Raw genomic sequence first — 21,617 nt, 5'->3', positions numbered from 1 at the left:
TCCAGCGATGGCATGGGCAGAACTTTCTACAACCTCCTCTTCTGAGAAAAGATGAAGCAGTCTGTTTCAGCAAAATATTGTCGTTTTATGTCTACAAACAGTTCTGCATGAAGTGTAAAGCTGGTATGCAGAGATGGATTGCAATGGATTAGCTAAATTATTAGGGAGTATTCAGCTTCTCCTGCATGTGTCGACCTGCCAGACCATGAGCTTGTCAAGAGTATCTGGACTGGGTCATGCTGTGGACTGTCTTGCCCAGTGTCTTGCCTTGGGCAGCAGCTGATAACAAGGTGTCTAGGGACAGAGCAAAGGTACAGGGCACACAGGCACTAATCCTTCTCACTCATATCCTCCCACCCTCCCAGTCACCTGAAGTTTTCGATCCACTGCACGTAGCAGTCTGTGCGGCCCATGTAAGGATGTGTCCTTAGACAGCCTTTGGGACTGAGCGCTTGTAAACAAGCACTGAGGAGAAAGCTGTAGGAGCTGGCACCTTCCTGCAGTGGTTCAGACGAGTGCTGGAGCCCTGGGGAGCCAGCTGTCTCCACAGCTCTGCTCGGAAGGGAGGGCTTCAGCCTGTGTGAGCTGGGTGAAGTCCTGTGCCCTTATCTAACCCCTCCAGCATGCACAAGTGGCTTGGCACACTCTGTCCCACAGCAAGCAAGCAGTCTCCAGGTCAGCAAGGCCAACGTTAGGTGACTTGAATGTGTGAAACAGATGTTTTGATGGGTCCTACAGCAAATAGAATGTAAGTAAACAGGGAACATAAGGAAAAATTGCAGGCAAGGGGTGAGCATCCCAACCTGCCTTTCTCGCTAGAGTCTGTCACTGCGCTTCAAAGGGAAGAGATGAGAAGGGGAGAAAGGGTGCCTTACTGCATACTTAATTAATCGTATCCGTTCTATCTCCTTCGTGCACCGGCCCGACGGGTGATGTGCAAAGGCTGCCTTAACGTGTCAGCCTGAAAACAGACGGCACTGCTGCAAGGACGGCGGAGGACGAACCCCACCGCGCAGGCAGGGGCAGGCAGGGGCAAGAGCCGGCAGCTGCGGGCAGGAGGCGCAGCCCCCTCCTTACAGCGGAGCGCTGCCCGCAACGCTGCCTTCAGCCCCTCGCAGCGCGCACCGTCTCCGGGAGCGCCCTGCCGGCACGGGCGTCCTGCGGAGGGAGCAGCGGTGGAGCCCACCCGCCTCCCTGAGAGAGCCCGGCCGTGCCGCCGGGGTAAATAAACCGCCCGTCCTCCCCCCGCTCCCCGCCGGGCAGGGACCCGCCCCGCGCCCCCCCCGTACCTCCCGCCGCGCCCGGGCCCGCGTGGCCGCCAGGGCGCATGCGCGCAGCCTCCGAGCCAATGGGGCGGGTGGGGCAGGGCCGCAGCCATTCGGGCCCGGCCGGCTGAGGGGACGCGCTGCCGCCGCGGCCGCTGCGATGGTCTCCTGGATGATTTCGCGGGTCGTCGTGTGAGTGTGGGGCCGGGGGAGCGGGCAGCGCCGGCCCTCGGGGGGCTGGGGCCGGCATCTCGCCAGTGGCGTGGGCGGTCTGGGGCTTCCCCTGGCGGGGCTGGGAGGGATGCGGCGCCCCTCTCCTCCTTCCCCCCGTCCCCCTCAGCTGGGGTCCCCGTGCGTCCCTTGGGCGGCCGTTGAGCTGCCGTTGGGCCGTGGGGCGGCCGGCCTCGCCGCTCCAGCACGGCACGCCCTGGCCTCGCCGCTCCCGGCGCAGGCGGGGCGGGGGGCGGCTTTCTCCGGTGCGGGGGGGGGCTGCGTCGCGCGGGGCCGGCTGGGCTGCCGGGGCGGTGAGGGGAGCGGGTGTCCGGGCCGAAGTGCCACGGCGCTGCATCAGCTGACGGCTTAGAAGTGCTGTGTTAAAACAAAGCACTGCGCTTTTAGGTATTTATTGACTTCAGAGCGTTTCCCCCCCTTCCCCCGAAACGAGTGAGGTAGCGGGACCTACGGTTCTGCCCAAGAGTGACACTCGTCTGGCAGCGGTTGAGCTGTTTGGTGCCTCGGAGGGTCGTTGTGCTCCCAGAAGTGCCCGCAAAACCCGCATCAGGCTCCTGGTGAGCACACGTTGTCTCTCCTGGTCGCACCGTGCGTCTCCCGCTGTAAATTGTGAGGGTTGCTTGTAAATTGATCCAAATTAACCTATAAAATCTGTTTGGTAACTGTTTCCCATTTCAACTTGTGGCAGAGCTGAAAGGGCTAGGAGAACGCTTGGGAGTATGAAATGGGGGGCTGTGGTGAGTATCGGTCATAAGCTGATGAAAAGATAGACTGGCAGTGTTATTGTGTACTGGTCTTTGTAAAGTTTAGTTTTTGTCAACCGAAGGGGCAAACTTTCTTAGGTGAAAAGTATCATCTTAAGTGTTGTCCAAGTTCTGTTTGAGAAATAATAAACTCCAGTGCAACCTCTGGTCTTTTTCTTAGGCATTGCACTGTTCCTTCATGAAACTGATGGGTTATGGGTTATTTTGCTCGTTTGAATAATATTCCCTAATAAATGTTGAGTAATATTTGAGCAACTGAGTCTTCCTTGTGCTCCTTGCTGAGTAGCTCTGTGACTGTGGGGGCCCCAGTGCTTATTGGGTCGCTTGAGCTGAGATTTGCTGTGTGTGACTTTTTGCCAGGCGAATGAAGTGAATCTGCTCACAAAGCAGTACAACAAACATCTGAATTGTTGCAAAGTATGTAGCAGGAGTGTATGACCCAAAGCAGGGCGTAATAGGATTTCCCTGTTTTGTTGGTGACGAACATCCCCCTTAAGCTGTCTGGTGTAATTTAATCTGAAAACTTTATTTGTTGCCAGGAAGCCTTTTCATACTGCCATGTACATTTTCCTGCCACAATCTAGTCACCTAGGTAAGTAGCAGTCCTTCTCCCTCTCCCTGCCCTCCCTGAGACATGTCAGATAATTTAAACTTGTGAAGTAGAGCATTGCATTCCAGGATTGGCAAAGGATGACCTTGGTTTGGAAGAGAGGGGCTGTGGGAAGAATTGCTGTTCGTGCGCTTTGTCAATGTGGTCTTCCCATGGGCAATACACAGCACTAGAGGCAAGATGTATACACTTATTTTCTGTACGTCAAATGTAGCTGCTGAACCTGTTTCTACTTTGTTACATAAAAGCACCAACCAGAAATTTTTTATTTTAACAACAGCTTAGAATGCGTTGGTTGTAATGGTAATATCAGTGATGCTGAGCACCTCAATTTCTAATGACCAGATTTTTGTGAAGTTAGTTGTTTGTTTTTCACTGAAATGAATTGCTAAGGGTTGTATTTGCATTTTGTGGATTAAGACCTCTATGGGCCTAACCAATAGCACAGGGAATGAAGAGAATAGCTACTGCTATCCACAGATTATTGCAAAAAGCAATAAAGGACAATGTATTGTGCAGTTCTGTGTAGTTTGGTTTTCTGGTTGCCATTGGTCATTCATTTGTGTGCCCTAATTATTTTTGCTAAAAAGGGAGTCCTTAATATTATTTATAAATCCTCTCCACCTTCTTGTGTCCTTGTTTCCTAGCTGTGGGACTTCACTAGTTCGCCTGTGTTCAGCTTCCCAGGAAGGGGAAAGTGTTCCATGAGAACTTGCACAGCTTCAAGGCTGTTGTTTAACTTTGCTTAATAGAGCAAAATTCATGTGGAAAAGGAAGGTGGGAAGTAGCACAGAAGTATATGTCGTGTGACATAAGAGGTCTTCATTTCAGTGGTCTTGAGACTGTCTTCCTTGTCCTCTTTTCTCAGTGTCCATTATGCTATCTTCCTCTGTTTGATCTGTTTTTCTTCCTGGTCTCTTTCCAGACATACCTGTTCCAGTGGCTTTGTTTCTCTGACTTGTGTGTCATGAGTTCGGAAGGCGTATACTGCCTTTTCCTTAAATGCTGTAAGAAAGATGGAAATATTTTTAACCACTATGTAGCTGCTAAGACCTGAGGTTCGTTCTTATGTAGTGTTTCAATTTTGGTGTGGTGACTTTCTATTGTATATGAGAGCTATGGATATCCTATGCTGTCCGTAGCAAGTCCAAGAAGCCCTGTTGTCGTGTGTGGCAGCCATCAGGAATACCTGTTGTCTTGATTGGTGATTGGAAGCAGCAGCAGCTATTTTGGCTGCAGCAGAATTCTCCTCTCCTGATTGACCTCCTATTTTTCAGGGCCAAAAGAGCAGCAAAATATTAATTTGTAGGTGTGTCACAGTGCCCTCTGCTGACTTTTGACGTGGAAGCCTTGTTCTGACACGCATGTCTCAAGCAAACTGACTTCTGATTCAGTTTGAGCGTTTGCAATTTGGAGTTAATCAACTCCACTAAAATAGTTTGGTTAAAGCTTTAAGAAACTAGGGAATGGAGCTAGTAGAGAATTAGAATTCTTAATTGCATGTGAATTGTCTCAAAGCGTCATGCACAGGAAACAGGGAGCGGTTCCAATTCACTGTTCCACATAATAATCTTTGGCAAAACTTTGTTTTCATGAAATTTTTTCCCTTTGCTCTATAAATGCTATTATACTTAGGCATCTAAACATGTGAAATGCCTTGTACTAATTGCACATCTTCTTCTTTCTGTCAAGAAGCAGAAGACTTGAAGCACATAATTAAAACATCTTTTCATTTTGAAGTTTTGGGTCTATAGGATGCTGCTGTAGTAAGTATAGGTTGTTATTAACTCCAAAACACACTGGCTATTGCAACAGGTTTCATAATGATCACTGCAGGGTTTTTCCTTTTTTCACTTCCAAAACAAACAAGAAGTAGTATCTTTCAGAGTTTCAGAAAACTTCTCAAAGTGGTACACCGTGTCAAGTTCTTAGCCTTTAATGGTGGGAATAGCTTTTTAAATTTGTGGCTGCCCATCTTGTTAACTTCTAATAGAGCCTGTGCCCGACTTTGTCTGCTTTGATTGCTCATTCTTCTCATTTGTAAGGTCTGAGCAATTGTGTACACATCAGTTGCTGAGACAGTATTTAATAGTAAACATGCTGAGTACTTGTCAGTCACAGCCTGGTATGGATGAGATCAGACTATCCTCTTGTGCCAAGCAAAGATGTGAAGCATCCTAAATACAAAGTAGATGGCCATTTTGTTCTTGCAATCTGTTAAAGCAGACTGTCTGCTGTAGCCTGTTAACTTTTTTCCCCCTCCTCACTTAAAAATGAAAGTTCCCCCATCTGTGTTGCTTTGCAACACTCTCTACCCTCATGTTTAAATACATGTTTTGCTTTCAGTAAAGTTGGTCAGCAGTCATGACTGTTAGAAGGGAGAGTTGTAGTGGCCCACCAGGAGGATGTATTTGTCTTGGGTGCTTCTGACTTTTCCATCTGCTTGTACTTATAATGCCTCCTTTCCCCATGCCCATTTTAGAGCCTTGCAAGGAGCAAAAGATGTACAAGTAAAAGATTCAGCAAGCATTCCTTGGTTCTGATATTAGATTATAACTGTAGCTACATTAAGCTGGACAAAGACTGGGGCACACAGGAGGTGACCTGAAGGTAGGTAGTAGTATTAGTCCCTTTCAGCTTTTGCTACTTCACAAATTGGAGCTGTTTCTTTCATGGTAGTTTCAAAGGCATTCTCTTACTCTACTTCTAATACTTCGGTTGTTGTTAGTTCAATGTTTCCAGACATCCAGCTGCCCCTAGAATTACTAGATATCTGAGAATGGGTGCTTGAAACCATAGCTTCTGTATTGATTGGATTGTTGTCAGAAATATCTGGCTTAGCGTGGTGGTGATGTTTTATGTAACTGTGTATGCTTTGTTTGTAAACCTGGATTATGTCTTGATCTTGGAATACAAATTTTTTAATTAAAAGCAGTAAGTACAAAAATATTTACCCTCTTGTTTGCTAATCAACATGCTGTCAAACATGTCTTGAAACAACCATAATTTGTCAGACGGAATTAAGTAATGATACCACTACATGCAGTGTGGAAGGAATAACTACATACAGCCTAATCTTCAAGTCAGAAGGGCCATTTGTGGGAGAGTTTCTTTGACTATTTGTAGCCTGCTCTTCTCCTGGCAGGATAGTTCCAGCTGAAGTATGAAGGATGTTGAGTGCTGTTGGATGCTGAATGCCTTCCAGTATCCTTCCAGTTTAAAGGCCTATAAATTGCTGCTCCATCTGTGGGGGGAAAAAAGGAGTTGCTGTCATAGCGTCAGTGACTGAGATGGAGAGATGTGTTGAAATGTCTGTCTCGCCACAGACCTGCAAAGATTCAGTCACCACATATCAGTTATCCTTGGTGCTTCATTCTGTGCTTAAACAGATTTCACTTGCCTGTTGCTGAGAGGGGCCATCCTGCCCTTCACCGTCTCCTTGTTCTCCACTTTCCACAGGGTTCAAAAGTTGTCTGGCAACAGGGTAAGTCTGGTTGTTTTGTCAACCCAAATGAAAATTAGCATGCTTGAAAGAGGTTAATATTTTGTTAGTTGCAGTGAACTGCATCAGCTTGTGCTGCTGTTGTGTAGTTGCTAGGTAAGTGCCGTGTTGAGAATGAAAAGTTGCAGGACAATAGCAGCATTGTTTTTGGCATCAGCATATTACCAGACTGGTTAAAGCATACTCTGAAACTACATTCTTCACTTGCACATTGCTGCTTATTCTTTCTTGTAGTGAAACTAGTTCCAGTAATAACAGTGCAGCTGTTCTAATCAAACAAGGTGTAATTTTTTTTAAAGGGTCTTAAACTTTATAGGTTGAAATCTGTAAGCATATATAAGTCTAGAGATTAAGTGTATTGTCTTGTATGTGTGAAAGTTTAAAATCATTTATGTAATTGAGCAATGAAATAATCACAGCACTTCTCTCCAATAGTTCAGCTTCTCAGTTAGGCAATCCTCATATGTCCAGCAAAAAGTGTGTGCTCCCTAAATATGACTTGTAATACCTATTCTGTAAGTTAGTGCAATGCAAAATGACTAGCTCTGACAATTTGTTAGAAATAAGTGTCCCCACTGCTGGCCTGACACACCTTTCATTAAATCAATGTTTGCTACTCAGTCTAGCTGCTCTTTTCTCTCTCGTGTTTATGGGATTGTGTAGATGCAGAGCATTTGTGGTCAGTGTTCACAGCCTATGGCAGGCGGGTGGACTAAAGCTTGCTCAAAACAGATGGAGCACAACTAGAGGCATACTGTGGAGTCTGATGTTCTTGCTTAACGATCTTGGCATGTACTCTGTTACAAAGTGTGCTGAAATTCACACCTGTGTCCTATGCATTGTAGATAAAGAAATACCAAAGGCATAAAGAAATACTCTGGCACAAAAGGATTTTTCTAATTAAAACAAACAACCTCCACTCTTGCATGTTCCAGAAACCGATGTCTGCTTTGACAGAGGGTATTTTAGGCTCTTGAGAATTTCTGCAGCCTAGATGGAATGGTTTGTCTTTCCTGGTTATTTTGTATGTAGAGCCAACTCATATGCTCACATAAGGCTGAGGAAGATCCAAAGCCAAATTCTGATATTAAAAAAAAAAAAGTTGCTTTGTCTCAATACTTTTAATCCTTGATAAGAAATTATTAAAAAATGTATGTAAAAACATGTCTGGCAAAACCCCCTGTTCTGGTGCTTCATGTGTAAAGAAGCTTTCAGTAAGCTTTTTGATCCTTTTTATTCTGCTTTTGAAATTTTGGAATTTCAAAATCTGTACTATTATGTAAAAATATTAGGTTTTTGGAGAAGAAAATATTACAGCTGAAAACAATACAACCTCTCTGTTGTGAATCTTTCAAATTTTAAAGACTTGCCAAACTAGATTGTAACAATTTACTACTGGACAAATGAGATGAGCTGTACAGAGTCTAGGTGGGAAGTCTTATTGCAAGTTTTTTGCTGACCAGTCTGTCTTTAAACATGACTGGCCTCAGTAGCACTGAATAACCAATCTGATGAGATGCTTTTGGACATAGGGGGAAATAAAACACTCCATAGTGGCTAACTCTGGATTGAGCCTTTTGTTAGCCATCACTGTTACTTTCCAGTTCAGTTTATCACTGACAAAATAATAGGGCGTTACTTCTGTTTCTGTTGTGTTTTATAGCTAGTATGCAAGCATCGATGTGGAAGTGGTTTTAACTAGATTAATGTTTTCCCTGTGTTTATCATCTTTGAAATACTGCTCACATATCCTGAAGACAGTTGGAACTTGCATTTGATGTTGAAAACTGCAATTTCTTTCAAAAGCCTTTAACCCAGTGTTTAAATGCAAGGATTCACAAAGCAGAACTTTTCCTGAAGTGAGAAGTCTGACATAATGCTTTATTTTCTTCTGTTAATAAAGCTGTTGGAACTTGCAGTGCTCAAAGGGGAAAATCAGAAAACAGTTTGTGCTTGTGCCTTCCTATCACTGTCTGGTTTTGTTATTTCCTCCCCCCACCCTGTTTTGTAACTCATTGATCAAAACCATGGAAAGGAGAGTGAGGAAAATGGTCACTAGCTTAGAGATATCTCGATTAGTTTTGATAGTATAGTAACATTACCTTAGACTGTAATGTTAAAAAAAAGTTAATTGTTTGGCTTTGTGCTCTTATTATTCACTTTTGTCTGCTAATCTTTTTTCCCAGACTAGGACTTTGTTCTAGAGCACATGGTTTCCCTTATGTCTAAAAGCATGTCTAGTGTTACTCAGTTGAAGTGTATTTACTATTAGACTGTTTTAGAAGCCAGAGAAGCAGCTGACCTATTCATATTTTTCAGCAGTGAACAGCTTAAAGCTTACTTGGAAGACAGTATATCCACAGAAACATAAAATACATGTTTTAAATTACTGCTTTGGCAGTCATTAGTTTGCCATAGATGCAATATAAGCAGTGTTGGTTTTACTATTCTACATATAGAACTTTGAGTGGTAGTTTTTCTTGAATAAAAGTTAACCTTGAATGCCTGAGACACAATGGAATTTACATTTGTGTGAAGAGGATAATGTGAATCAGGCAAATGAGCTTTTTGAAAAGGCACACTTAAATTTGCTCTATCTTCTGGTTTCTTAGCCTGTTTATATATTACCAATCAAGCATATTTGTGTTAACAGAATTCTGTCAAAAATGAACCTTTGGTTAACTAGCACAGTGTGCATTATCTGTTTTTTTAAGAACAAAACCTACCCCTGCAACTACTTATTAATGCATGAGTCTCTAAAGAAAAACCAGTAAATGATTGGGGTTCAGAAAGGAGGAAATGAAGGTATCTTTTAGCATGCTATTTTTGACATTAATGTTAGGTTACTAATACAACTACATGAGTAAGTTTGGTAGAGATTCTGCATGTTGTCAGTTCTTGACTTGGTGTCTTAAGAGCATATTCAGAGTTCTCTAAGTACCAGTTAGAGTTGAAGAAACACCTATGCTTTGGAACGACAAGTCCAGATGTTATCTCAACAGTATCTGCCAAATACGAATTTCATAGAAATCTTTTCCTGTGTACAATGGGGAAGTTTGGTTTTTGAATGCTCTAAGAGGCTTCACAAATACTTTTCTGGGTCATAAGATTAACAGAATTGTTTGGAAATCGGGGACCTTAAGGCAAAAATTGAGGTGTAAATAACTTCTGATGATCAAAAGCAAAAAACCCAGTTGTGTGGGGAAGAGATCAGAAGGCTAATTTTTACTTAGAGTTGGTGTTGTGTGGTTGCATTTTTTTCTTTGCTCAAATTCTTGTCTTTTTGTAGCATATTCTTGGGAGAGGCAGGACCTTGAGGCTGGTCTGCAACAAAACCCTTAGGTTCTAGGATGTGTAATGATTAAGTAGGAGCTTTCTGGGACTTTGGGTTATGAACTTCACTTTTCTCTCTAAAGCTAGCCAGCCAGATTAATATTCCATATAGTGTGGCCTGTAACAGTGTTGGACACTTTTTTCATTTAAAAAAAAAAAGCAACCCATATGATGAATGTATGGTTACATGCAGTGTCGTTTGTGTTTCACTTACAAATGGCTCAAAAATAAAATGTGGTTTTCCTTGGAACAAGCAGAAGCAATTCTTAGTTGGGACCACTCCTATTTTAAATGTTAGTTTCCTATAGCCAGTTCCTTGATGTTGATGGTGCTCCAAAAATATTGAGAGAAGATATTCTCTTAGAGCAGCAAGCAATGGCATGATTGTGGATTTTAACTTGTGAGGTTCTCCAAAGTGTCTAGCAGACCGATGTAAGGTGAAAAAGCCAAGTTGACAAAGAATCCAAGTGGAAATCCATTTTTGTTAACTATATGGCATCCTGAGGTATTAGAGGGAATGAGTCTAGACTGTAAGTGATGGCTGAGGCCAGGATGGGGAAACTCTAGTGCAGTGGCTAGCTTTAAAGCCACTTTCCAAACCTGAAGAAAGCTTTAGATTCCAAAAAATGGTTGACAATATGCATGACTTTATAGTCTGAACTTGAGAGAATATAAACTGTTTTTCCTCTAATATTGAAAATAGTATTGGAAGTACTAGATGAATGAACTTCCACGATTTGAGTGTTGGATATGTCTGGTCACTTTTTCCTTATGCAGCTGCTGAGAGAATAGAGAAAATATGCTTGAACACTTTGTATTAAAGAGTATCTAAGAATTTCTCCCCATCTCATGCAGTTGAGGCTTGGATGTCCATATTGTGCAATTATGCACAGGCTTCCCATCACAACTTCCATAGCTTGATTGAAGATAATATAACTTAGGGTAAATATGCCCTAGTTAGCACTAACAAAGAAAAAGCTGGCCTTGGATCCTTTCAGGCAACCAAAAATTTCTTTTTCCCATCACTGAAAGAGATTACTGCCACTTAAAATACTGACTTATCTTGCTTTGGGACTTACATACTTTAATGAGTGAGGCTACTTTAAACATTAAGTACAGTTGCTGTAATGAGAATGTACTTTGGAGTTTTTTGGGTTTTATTCTGGGGAAGTGGTGTTCATGTATTTTTTACAGTATTTGTTGTAGTTTGTTTCTATCAACTGCAGAACGTTTGTCGCTTAATTAGTGTTGCTGTATTAGTGTTGCTTCTGCTCCAAGTTTGTACTGGATAAAAGCTCATCTTCATATGCAAATCTGATTCTTACCTGGTCATTTCACCAGGATTGGGATCTTTGAGATCTCCCGGAGCTGGAGAAATTTACTGTGGCACGGAGCAGAGAAACCTTTTAAAAGAAGTGGCCACTGACTTTACATGAGTTAATTGAAGTTATTGTAATGAACAATTTTTTCAGTGTACCACTTAGATTAAAATGGAAGGTGTTTGCAAGGTCTCTCCTGGATTCTCCTAGAGTATCCTTGATATGAAGGACTTCATATTCTTATGCAGAAATTAAGAACTAATTAAAAAATTTGTAGGATCTTCCAAAATTATTTTGAAGACACTAAACACAAAGCTAAGAGTAGTAAGTAGGTAAATAAGAGAGATGGTAATTTTTAACTTAAATTTATTAAGGCCAAGAAACTAAGTATCAAATGCGTATGTAACTTCAAACCTCATGAGAAAATTAAACACCTCATTCTTGAATTTGCCATGTCCATGTTAATCTTGTTCAGCACTTCATCTACATTAAATTAGTGATATCTTTTAGGAGCTCATGAGAAGTATCCTAAATTGAGAGGATCACGTTGCTCATGAAAACTGTATGTGTAGGTTGTAGTACCTCTGAGAGTAGTAAGTGTAAAGAACTTTTTCAAAAACAGGGAAGCTCATAAATGTGTTTCTCTGTCAATTACTTTTATTATGTAAACTCTTTTAAAGCGTAATCACCCGAAATAGAGTTTATGCTATGTGACAATTTCTTTGAACATCCATGTAGGTATCAGCTTTCATCTTTAAATTTAAAAAATAATTGTGTTCTTGCTCACCTGCTCCATGGAGTAAGCTTATTGATGCATGTACTAAATAAAAATAGAAAATATCTGTTGAAAACTAGAGTTGGGTTGACCTTTTTTTTAAAAAAAGAAAACCAACAAATTAGTCAGTTGGTCTCTTCTAACTGACATCTTTAATCCAGCTGTCAGTCCTTGCTGATCATTAAAAGAAAAGCACAGTTCATTACAAGGACACATCTTTTTCTTTGAACAAGGTCATGCCAGGTTCTCTTAAGAGCTGTGTGAGAAGTAGATGCAGTCATTCCTAATTGTTGGCTAGTTCTCAGTGTTCAGTTGTGCTCCTGCCTGATGCCACACATCGCTGCTGTGAGGCCACAAATACTTAGCTTCCAGTGGTAAACAGTCACAGCAACAGGTGAAATCAGGGACTATTTAAGGTAGATTTGAAGGAAGATAACTTATTTGAAGTAAGTGTGAGCAGCTTTGGAAATTAATGCTTCTCTAGCAGGGATGAAATTCTGCTGTTGAGCTTGAGGTAAGAGCTATGTGAAAGACTTAAGTTCTCTAATAGGGGTTACTCTGTATTGAAGGCCTTCAGTGTTTGCTCTTTTATCATGTCTAAGTGTTACAGATGCATCTTGTTGCAGTTCCTCAGTGTGGGTGCTTGGAAGTTATGAGCTCACCTGCTGACTGTTCTGCACATGTGGTTGAGCTTAGTAAGTCTGTAAACAGGAAATAGTACAGGGATAGTCAGGATGCTATTACAGCAGTGGTCAAACATGTATGTTAAAGTGATGAATAAGTAGGCATGCAGAGAAGTGACTAAGAGTTTTATAACAATTTCTATTCCTACTATGTTTTCTATTGTGCTTTCCAGTACTAGCTTTTTGGAATTTTCTGTACTACTGGGTTTGCTGGGCCTTTGTATGTTTTGAACAGGATTTGAGAGCTGGTGTTTTTTTTTTTTAATGACATGGTGATGATGTCTCCAGCGTTATACCCTTCTGTTAAAATATGCCTAGGCTATCCAGCAGCACAATAAAAATTGGTCAGGCCTGGACACAAATTTGGGACACCATCTCCAGACATAGGCATAGATTCTTCTAGCGAGATTGATATGCAATAGCTTTTCCCCAAGTACTTCTGCACTGTATGTGATCTAGACGTAAACAAGAGGTGAGTTGTTTCACAGGGTTTGTGTACCAGTTATGCCCTGTCAACTCTGAGAAGAGAGTGACTGGGAGAGCTGTGTTGTTAGAGCACTGATGCAGCTTGTCCATGTGAAAGACCGTCTCCAGGCTGACTTGTTAGAGAAGGTAGCCTAGATTTTGCTTCAGCAGTTGTTCTTAGCAGTACCTTGTTCCAGACTGCCACAGGCCCCTGAGAGAGGGCTGTTAGGATACATGTGTAGTAGGTTTGTTGTTGGGAGAGTGGGACTCAAGGGACTTGTGTTTGGAGTATATTGCTGGCTGACTGAACTGGCCTAATAGGCTGCAAGCCATATGTAGGCTAGGAGTTGGAAATTCAAGGTTAATTCTTGCTGAAGGAGGTAGCAGCACATCTAAAGTGTGTTCAGGTATCAAGTTAATTGTTAATTAAGACTACTCTCTGATCTTTATTGTGTTATGTAGGGTTTTGTAGTAGCAAGTAGAATGAGTAACAGGCAGCCTAGAAAATGCTATGAGAGTTTCCAGTGCTTTCAACTCTTTTTGAGCATGTGGAGAAAACAAGTGGGAATTCTTAAGAGGATACATTTATAGGTGAATTTTGCTTAAGGTAATGGCAGGAAAGGAAAATCCTCATTTTTGGATGCAAATTTCTCTGCAGAGAAAATGGGTTAAAGGTTTGAATGTTCTCTTGGCATCTAAATCTTGTTTTCTCTGGGAGAAACCTGGTGAACCTATGCGAATAAGCAATCAATCTTACTGATGTATCTTGCCTGTAAGTATGTCAGTACTTCCGCACAGATTCCAGTACAGAACATGCCTTACAGAAGATATTTTTTCTAATTTTTTTGCTGTGCTCTTTTTAGACTACTTTCAGGGTTCAGGCAGGGCTGTTTTCTGTGCTGAGAAAACTTGAAGAGTATCTGGCAACAGGTTCCCTATTTTGGGATAAGTCAATAAAGTAGTATTCCATAGACACAAGTAGATAGGATACATGTAATGGAGCCTGGAGCTCTGCATTGGAAGAAAGGCTTAATTGTCTCATTTTGGACTGCTTGCAATTATTATACTTAGGACTTATTAAATAAATGTTCCTGACATAGGAAAGTCCCAGTTTCTAGTGGGATTGGTAGGGAGGTCAGTTTTTCCCTTAAAACTTTCAGGTGATTTTCAACTGCTTGAGTAATTGCATTACTTCTGGTTATGTTGTGCTTTGGAAGAATCTGGCAGTTGCTTTGGAGAATTCCAGCTTCCTAAGCTGGAAGGTTAATAGGCTTCTTGCTCTGCTCAAGAATGTGCTTTATTCAGATCTGTCAGTGCTTCTGCGTATATTATTTAACTGTTAAGACTTTTTTTTCTGACTTTTGGGGGTACTCTCTATATAAGGATGCTGTGAAGATTTTAACAGATCTGTTTCTGATAGCATTCCTGCCTTTTGGTAACTGTAATCTGCCAAGGGAGTTGCTGAGTTTAAGGTTTGCTACTGTTAGCAGGCATGTTCTTTTAATAGGATTTATGTGACTTCCCCTGCTCCTTGCCCAAGGCAGGGGAGTGAAAAAGTAGGATACAATTTGGTGTGAGGTTCAGGAGCTTGTCCTCGTGCTCCCCTGTCCCTGTAACAGACTAGCATTTTGGTCCAAGTGTATTTTTTGTAATTACTTGAATATATAGTCTTTAAATGTAGATTGTTATGGTTAGTGTTGTATATCTGAATGTTGTCCAGTAGCAAAATAGAACTAAATTCTGTCAGGTGCTGGGGAGAAAGACTTTGTTTAGTGTGGTGCCTTTCAAAAACATTCAGGACAAAAATGCTAGAGTGAGCTTTTGTTTGTCTGGACATGTAAAAACTTAGGAGATAGCTGGCTCAGTCTAGAACTTATGCCCTGTTGTAACCCTCAGGGGGTGTTGGCAGGCATGACCGAGGGTCTTGCTTTTTCAGTTTAATTGCAGGCTTTTTTTTTCCTGAATAGGATTCTTATAGATACTCCTTATGCCTTATTTTGAGCGTGAGGGTACCACACAGAGATGCACAGCAGTTATAACTTAATGCATAGGTGATTAGCTTTACAGCTTTATAGCCAAAAAAAGAGAAAAAAATCCCAACCGCTTATCTTTTATGCGAGTAGCTTACAAGTGTATGAGTAGCATACAGTCTAAGCAAAAATATTTATGCTTTTCCAGTGTGTGCTGATTGAAACCGCAGTGGACACATTAAGGAGTATGTCTGTATCTGCCTTTTTAAAGCCAAGAACAGCCAGCCAAAGACTTGAGCATTGTTCTTCAGACTAGATTTCATTCTGCTATGTAGTTTCCATTAGCAAACTTACCTTTTGAAAGAATCTTTGCTTAAACTAAACTTGCTAACCGTAACATGGAATAGTAATTTTAGTTCATATAGAAGCAAAGTAATACTAACAACATCAGACCTAGTTTCTGCATAGATGCTGCAGTACAGTTAAGGGTTTCAGACACACGCAGAGCTGGGGGTCCTCTATATTACTTCTGGTATTTCCATGGTGTCTGACCAGCTCTTAGAAAAGCTTCTGTGTGTGTATAAGAGGAATGGAAGATGCTCCTATCATAACTTGCAGGTAAAGACTAGTATTGGGAAGGGGAACTGGGCATGGTCAGCAAAGTAGGGAAGTATATCAGGTATTTGTATTCACCTCCAAGGTTTTGTGGAGATGGGGAGAATTCTTTTATTCTCCAACCTGCCAAATGCTGTCAAGTGACCCTTCAGGTTGTAGGCGCATATTTCCACTGTAGATGCACACATTAACAAATGGCTGGCTCTGTATCAGTCTGTGCCAAGATCGTCAATCTGTCAGTGGGTGGACAAATCTGTGTCATCTCTGTTATCAAAACTTTTTAAGGAAAGCAAGCTTAGCAAATGGCATTGTCTCCAAAGTATCTCATACTGAATTTCCTCATACTGAGTTTCCTGAATGGCTTTTACTATGAGGGAACACTAGTGGCCCTTGTCTTTCTGCATTTCAGAGGAACAAAAGAATAAAGTGCCAAACACTGTTCCTTGCTTCAGGCAATTCTTTGGCAATGTGAACAGTCTGAAGTCTTAAATGCAGTCTTGGTTTAATGGCTTAGTGTTCTGGGAGTCTGGATGCAAGTAGTCTTTTTGAGCAACTTGGTGGCTTTCATTTGGTGGGTTTTTTTAAACATTACCTTTAGAGTTGTTTACTATCCAGGTTAAATATGCTCAGTGCCAGAGCAACGTGTGTACAAGTGACTGATTTTTTTCAGTTATCAGTCAAATGTAAACTCAGTTGCTTTGCTTCAGAAATGAGTTTTTCAAATAGTTGTGCACTTCAAAGCTTTTTAAACTGTAAGACTGTAGATTATGTGATGATACAGGCAGTAGGTTGTGTTTGAATACAGCTATATGGATACAAAAATACATTGTTTTATTCAGATTTCAAGGCTTTTCAATAATTTTTTTTCTTTGTCTTTGACTTTAATCTCCTAGTATATTTGAGAAACATTTGTCTTCAAATGAGCAAAGTGTCTGTAGGGGAAGTGGCTGTACCAAAAAAGGAGTGCTATGTTAGTTGCTGAGTACAGCTGAAAAACTGAAATAGCTAGGCATACAACTGGCAGTAAAATTACATTGGTAAGCAGGATTATCCATATATCTACTGGTAAAATAAAGTAAATGACATCACACTCGACTGAAATCTGTTTCCATCTGTGGAAACTGGCTTTGTTTTTGTCCACTACATCAGTGCAGTGTGCTGATGTCCAGTGTGAAATACAAACTGCACTTTTAAAAATAACTCTTAAGCTTTTAAATTTGAAAAACCTTGGAATAATTGGGCACATCCTTGAAGTTCGTTGTATATTTACTGTAGAAATACCAGAGGAGGGATGTGCTTATAATGTGTAGCAGTAGGCATTGCTAACAACTTTGATATTTGTGGGGGTATCGATGCAAACAGGAGAACTATTAGAAAATGTTTGGCTGTTGTTAGCTCTCTGTCAGTGATTGTGCCCGGGCTCCCTGCTGCTGCTGTTCCATGTGTTTCTGCTTCAGTCAGCTGCCGTGATCTCTCTTTTGCCTGTATACTAATCTATGATGTATAGTTTGAGGGTAAAAGTGAATTTTGCTGACCTTCAGCTACACTCACTGGCAAAAAGTTGGCTTTTCTACTGTTAAATTGCCTGGTAGCTTTAAATAAGATTAGATGACTTTGACAGTGTGAAGGATGTAGTGATGCCAGAGTTGTCAGCAACATCATGCCACGCTTAATGTCAGCTCTGGCTGTAAGGAGATAAAAACTTCACAGTACTGGTTCCTATTATTACTGGCTAAATGTGCTGACGTTTTTCGTTCTCAGTCCTATCTACCCACTTTTTTGGGACAAGTGGCAGTTTTTCTAACACTTCCATGTTACAGCAGTATTGAACACTAACAAGTAATGATATATTGTAGTGTTAAGTTTCTTGTTCTTTGGTTTTAAAAGTGATTTCTAGAATAATTTTTTTAAAGGAAAAAGTGAGTACTAAAATAGGGATTTTTTCTGACTCTTTATTTGACCAGTACTGAGTAACATAAAGATTTGCTAGACGGGGAGAACTAGCTACCTTTATTTGTCTTGTGCTAGTGTTCTTGTTTAACTTGAGGTCTTTTAGCTTAACTTTATGATTTTCTTATTGTTACTGTAATAAGCTTTCTGCTTGAAGATTGTTTCTGAAGCAGTGCACTCAAAAGAAATTCCATTCTGTCCCAATTCTTGTTTCTACCAGATTTTGCAGGATGACACATTCAGAGGATAAATTGCTGTTTAAAAATATAACTTTTTTTTTTTAAATAGAAGTGGTGCTACTTGACAGTAAAGTGAGTGGAAAAGTATAGACCAAAAATCTGTTAAGTGAAAGATTCAAACTGTTTCTCTTTCGTATGCTTCATAGCAAGAAGCTTGCATGTGCCAGCTACTAGTAGCTATTTAAATAACTTTGGACTATTTTTTGAGAGTTTGGGAGAGGTGCATAGATGACCAGTAACTGCTGACATATAATCATGCAGCCGTCTGACAGTTGGTAGTGGTTATGATGTTCAGGAACCTCTTTTGTGTCTTTTATTTGAACAAAGGAATTTCTGCCCTTATAAAGTCTGTGTTGGGTTATTAGGATTAATGAGGCTTTCCTTATCTCTGATAGGTAGTGGTTATAACTTCAGCCAGAAGAACAAGGAAAGGTGAGAGCCATTAGAGCTGATGGGTTACTGAACAGGGTATTCCACAGGGACAAAAATGAGAGGAAGAGCTGTTGTCTACAGAATTTCATCAAAATGAAGGGTGTTTGGTCTCATGTTCCTTCTGTTTCTGGATCTCCTGTTATTTGGGTGAAATGAGGTTTTTAACTTCTATTCAAGTAGTCCGGACTCTTTCAAAAGGCATTTCAACATCTGAAACATATAGGTAAGCTCTGCTGCAGTGGAGTAGCTGCTTGCCTATACATATAAAAGAGCTTCAGGATCCATCTTCTGTTAAGTCCAGTTTAACATGAATTGTGAAATTCTGAGCATCCAGATCCACGTTTTAAACTGCTGCTATGGTACACCAGTTATGCTTTTCCATATCAATATTGTTTTAAGTGATCTGCAGTGCACCATCCCTTCCCACTACAGAGGAATCTGATCTTGTGGAGACCTGCTTGAGGTGCCCTTTAGCTCCTCTGCTGCTATCGGCCATTAACAACTCTGTTGTATGGGTAAAGGCCCAATGTATGCAAAGATTGCAAACATGCCCAGAAGATTTGTTCAGATCTAGTCTTGTGTTGTGGAAATGAATGCATCCTAGAAAAGAGCTATACATGATTAACTAGGTTTGACTCTTACTTGAAATCAGGTAGTAATTCTTTATTGTCCTAAATTCAATTAAAACCAATTATTTTTCTTAGAGCCTTCTTTGTTCTTTAAAGGTAAGAAAATATATGGTTCAGTGTTGAGAATCTTTCTGAAGTTGAGTTTTATAATTTTTAAATTAAATGATGAGGAAAATACATACATATTACACATTCAGAAGAGGATGGAGATGTAATTGTGAGTTTTATACATTTGACTGTCCGGATTTGGGCGGCTTAGTGCAAGAAAGATGTTAATTTATTTGACAAAGTTCAGTGGAGGTCACCAAGATCGTCATAGCACATGACTTGTGAGGAGAGTCTGAATGAACTAGGCTTGTTCAGCCAGAAAAGAGAAGGCTTTGGGGGGCCTTATTAGCAATCTCACGTAACTCTTTGGAGGTTACGAGAGCCAGGCCCATTCTCTTGCTGTGCTACTCAGTCAAGAGAGACAATGGTCATAAACTTCTGGTTCTGACTAGATATAACTAAAACTTTGCACTAAGAGGCTCATAAAGCATTGGAACAGGTTGCCCAGAGAGGATGGGAAATCTCTGTTTGGAAGTGTCCAAGACCTGATTGGCTGAAGCCTTAAATAGCCTAGTCCAAATCTGATGTCAGCCTTGGTTTGAGCAGGAGATTGGACTAGATGACTTCACAAGGCCATTTCAAACATGAAGGGTTCTGCAATTATGCTTCCATAATTTTATCCTCACCCCTCACTTGGGGCATTTATAGCTTAACATTAGTACCTCTGCCAGTATCCCCCTGCCTCTGCAACAGGCTTCCTTCCATGGGTAACAGTGTGTTCATCTTGCAGTAAAGATGGAGAAACCCTCTCTCTGTTATCTGTGATGTTGAAGAAAGTATCTCACCTTTGCTGTTAACAATTTCATATTTTTTTTCGCTGATGTACTACTATATGTTAACTGTTAAAAACTGTTGGAGGTGACTTCAGTACTCTAAATTGGCTTCCTACCGAGCAGAAGACTTCTGCCTTCATATCAGAGTGGGGCTTGGAAGATGGTGTATATCAAACTGATTGAATTCAAACTTACATTGATGCCTTGTATACTAGGAAAGTTCTGTGGTAGTCTTCTGCAAATAACAACTTGTAGAAGATGAATGCTCTTGGAGTAGTTGCTTAAAAAAAAAAAAAGTAAATTGGCCTACAAGTTCTTAGAATTCTTTCCTGGGTCTAACAGTAAAGTAAAGCTTGCTAGTGTCCTGCAGTCTTCTGCAGTGGCTCTGCAGGTAGAACCACTTATTTAAATCTACCTGACACAGTTATAAAATCTTAAATTTTAGTTGATTGTTTACTTTGGTAAACTTTGGCCATTTGAGTTGAAATCTTACGTGCCAGATCTGTCCCAGGTGGACTTTTATTAATAAAAACATGTGATGTATCTTCCTTCGCCTAACTGTGAGAAGTTAAATTACTTAAGAGTTCTGAACTTTCTTAGAAGATCTCTGGATATCCCTACAAGTGTAAATTTCTCCCACATAACCATCCGGAGCAAGTTGTAAGTGATGCTGCAGAGATGTAGCCAGACTTTTCTGTAATTGCTGCTTTAGGCCAGCTGGAACCAAGGGCAGGCAACTGCTTGACTTTACAAAGTGTAACAAGCTGGTGAAATAGAAGTATGGAGCTCTTGCATTTGTCAGAGATGGCAATTACTGCTGTTCAGTTTGTCATAAAGAACTGTTCCACTAGTCTGCGGCCATGACTCTTACTAGAAAATGCTGTATTGTTACAAACTTGTGTTTTTCTGATCCTGCTCTCAGCATGGATTGCTTAGCACCCTCTCACCCTGCTCTGAACCTTACTTTTGATGAATTTGAGCAGAAACTGTCTGTCTGAGCAAAATTGGATTAATTCCCACTTGCCTCCGTTTCTGTGTGTTGCTGTTGCAGAGTTCTAGCAAACAGAGATGAAATTATGTAACTCATCTTGTTGCCTTAAAATTACTTTTGAAGAATCTTCTGGTAATCTGATAAAAGTAGATGATTCTGATTACCTACTGATAGTAGTTAGAAGCTCTTTAAGTGTGATAGCATTGCCAATGCGGAAACAGTCTTTTGGTATGGACAGACTGCAGGACTGGTTTTACTTGTAGCTGAACCAGAAGAGCTACTAGTTTTACATTATCTATTAGAGGCAGTCTTACGAAATTGTTTGTTGTCTTCAGGATATACAGCCTTTTCTGTTCATGTTGCTCTAGTTTTGTGTTGCTAAACTTCCTCCAAGCAACCTATAACATTGTGATGATGTATTGTCACTGTTTTATCATATACAGTATAATAGATTCTGAAAGCTCTTTTTATTTTCTAATAGGCTGGTGTTTGGGATGCTGTATCCTGCATATTACTCATACAAAGCTGTGAAGACAAAAAATGTGAAGGAATATGTAAGTTGCATTCCTTTTAATTGCTTAATTAAATGCCTCTGCGGACATACAACTGTGAAATTTTCATTATGCAGTGCAATAAATCATATGAAAGCTTGATTTGACTATCTTAGTATTAGATACAACACCTGTGTGACTGTAGTGGTAATGCTGTGATTTTGTTTGGAGAGCTAAAGTTAAGGTTTCTCAGACTTTTATAGACTTTACTGAAACGTGTCCAACACGTTATGCTGTATACAGATATTTTTAGGAGGATTTTTAAACATTGATATTTAAAAATTGCAGTGTTGGCTGCATTTTGGTGAAGTGCTCAAAATAATGTGCTTTCGGGCAGGGGGTAGAAAAAAGGCTTTGTAATTCTACCAATGCTTGTAGTATAAGCAATGACAAATTGATTTTCAGTGACCAC

General features: G+C 40.7%; 1 protein-coding gene across 2 annotated transcripts in view; it reads left to right on the top strand.

Moving 5' to 3' along the window:
• The first annotated feature begins 1,344 nt into the window (after positions 1-1,344).
• The window catches only part of REEP3 (receptor accessory protein 3), a 41,208-nt gene continuing 20,935 nt past the window's right edge, over positions 1,345-21,617 (top strand). Inside the window, exons 1-2 of one of the 2 annotated variants that reach the window (XM_072870153.1) lie at positions 1,345-1,457; positions 21,136-21,208. In XM_072870153.1, coding sequence (XP_072726254.1) covers positions 1,426-1,457; positions 21,136-21,208 — 105 coding nt within the window. In that variant the 5' untranslated portion in view covers positions 1,345-1,425. Of the gene's footprint in view, positions 1,458-2,834; positions 2,853-21,135; positions 21,209-21,617 lie in introns of those variants that run through there. The other variant, XM_072870154.1, reaches the window with a different exon arrangement.

This window comes from Ciconia boyciana, chromosome 8, assembly GCF_034638445.1.
Source record: "Ciconia boyciana chromosome 8, ASM3463844v1, whole genome shotgun sequence".
NCBI classification, from domain to species: domain Eukaryota; kingdom Metazoa; phylum Chordata; class Aves; order Ciconiiformes; family Ciconiidae; genus Ciconia; species Ciconia boyciana.
Note: the sequence above shows the minus strand (reverse complement) of the source record. Positions and strands in the feature narration are given on the sequence as shown.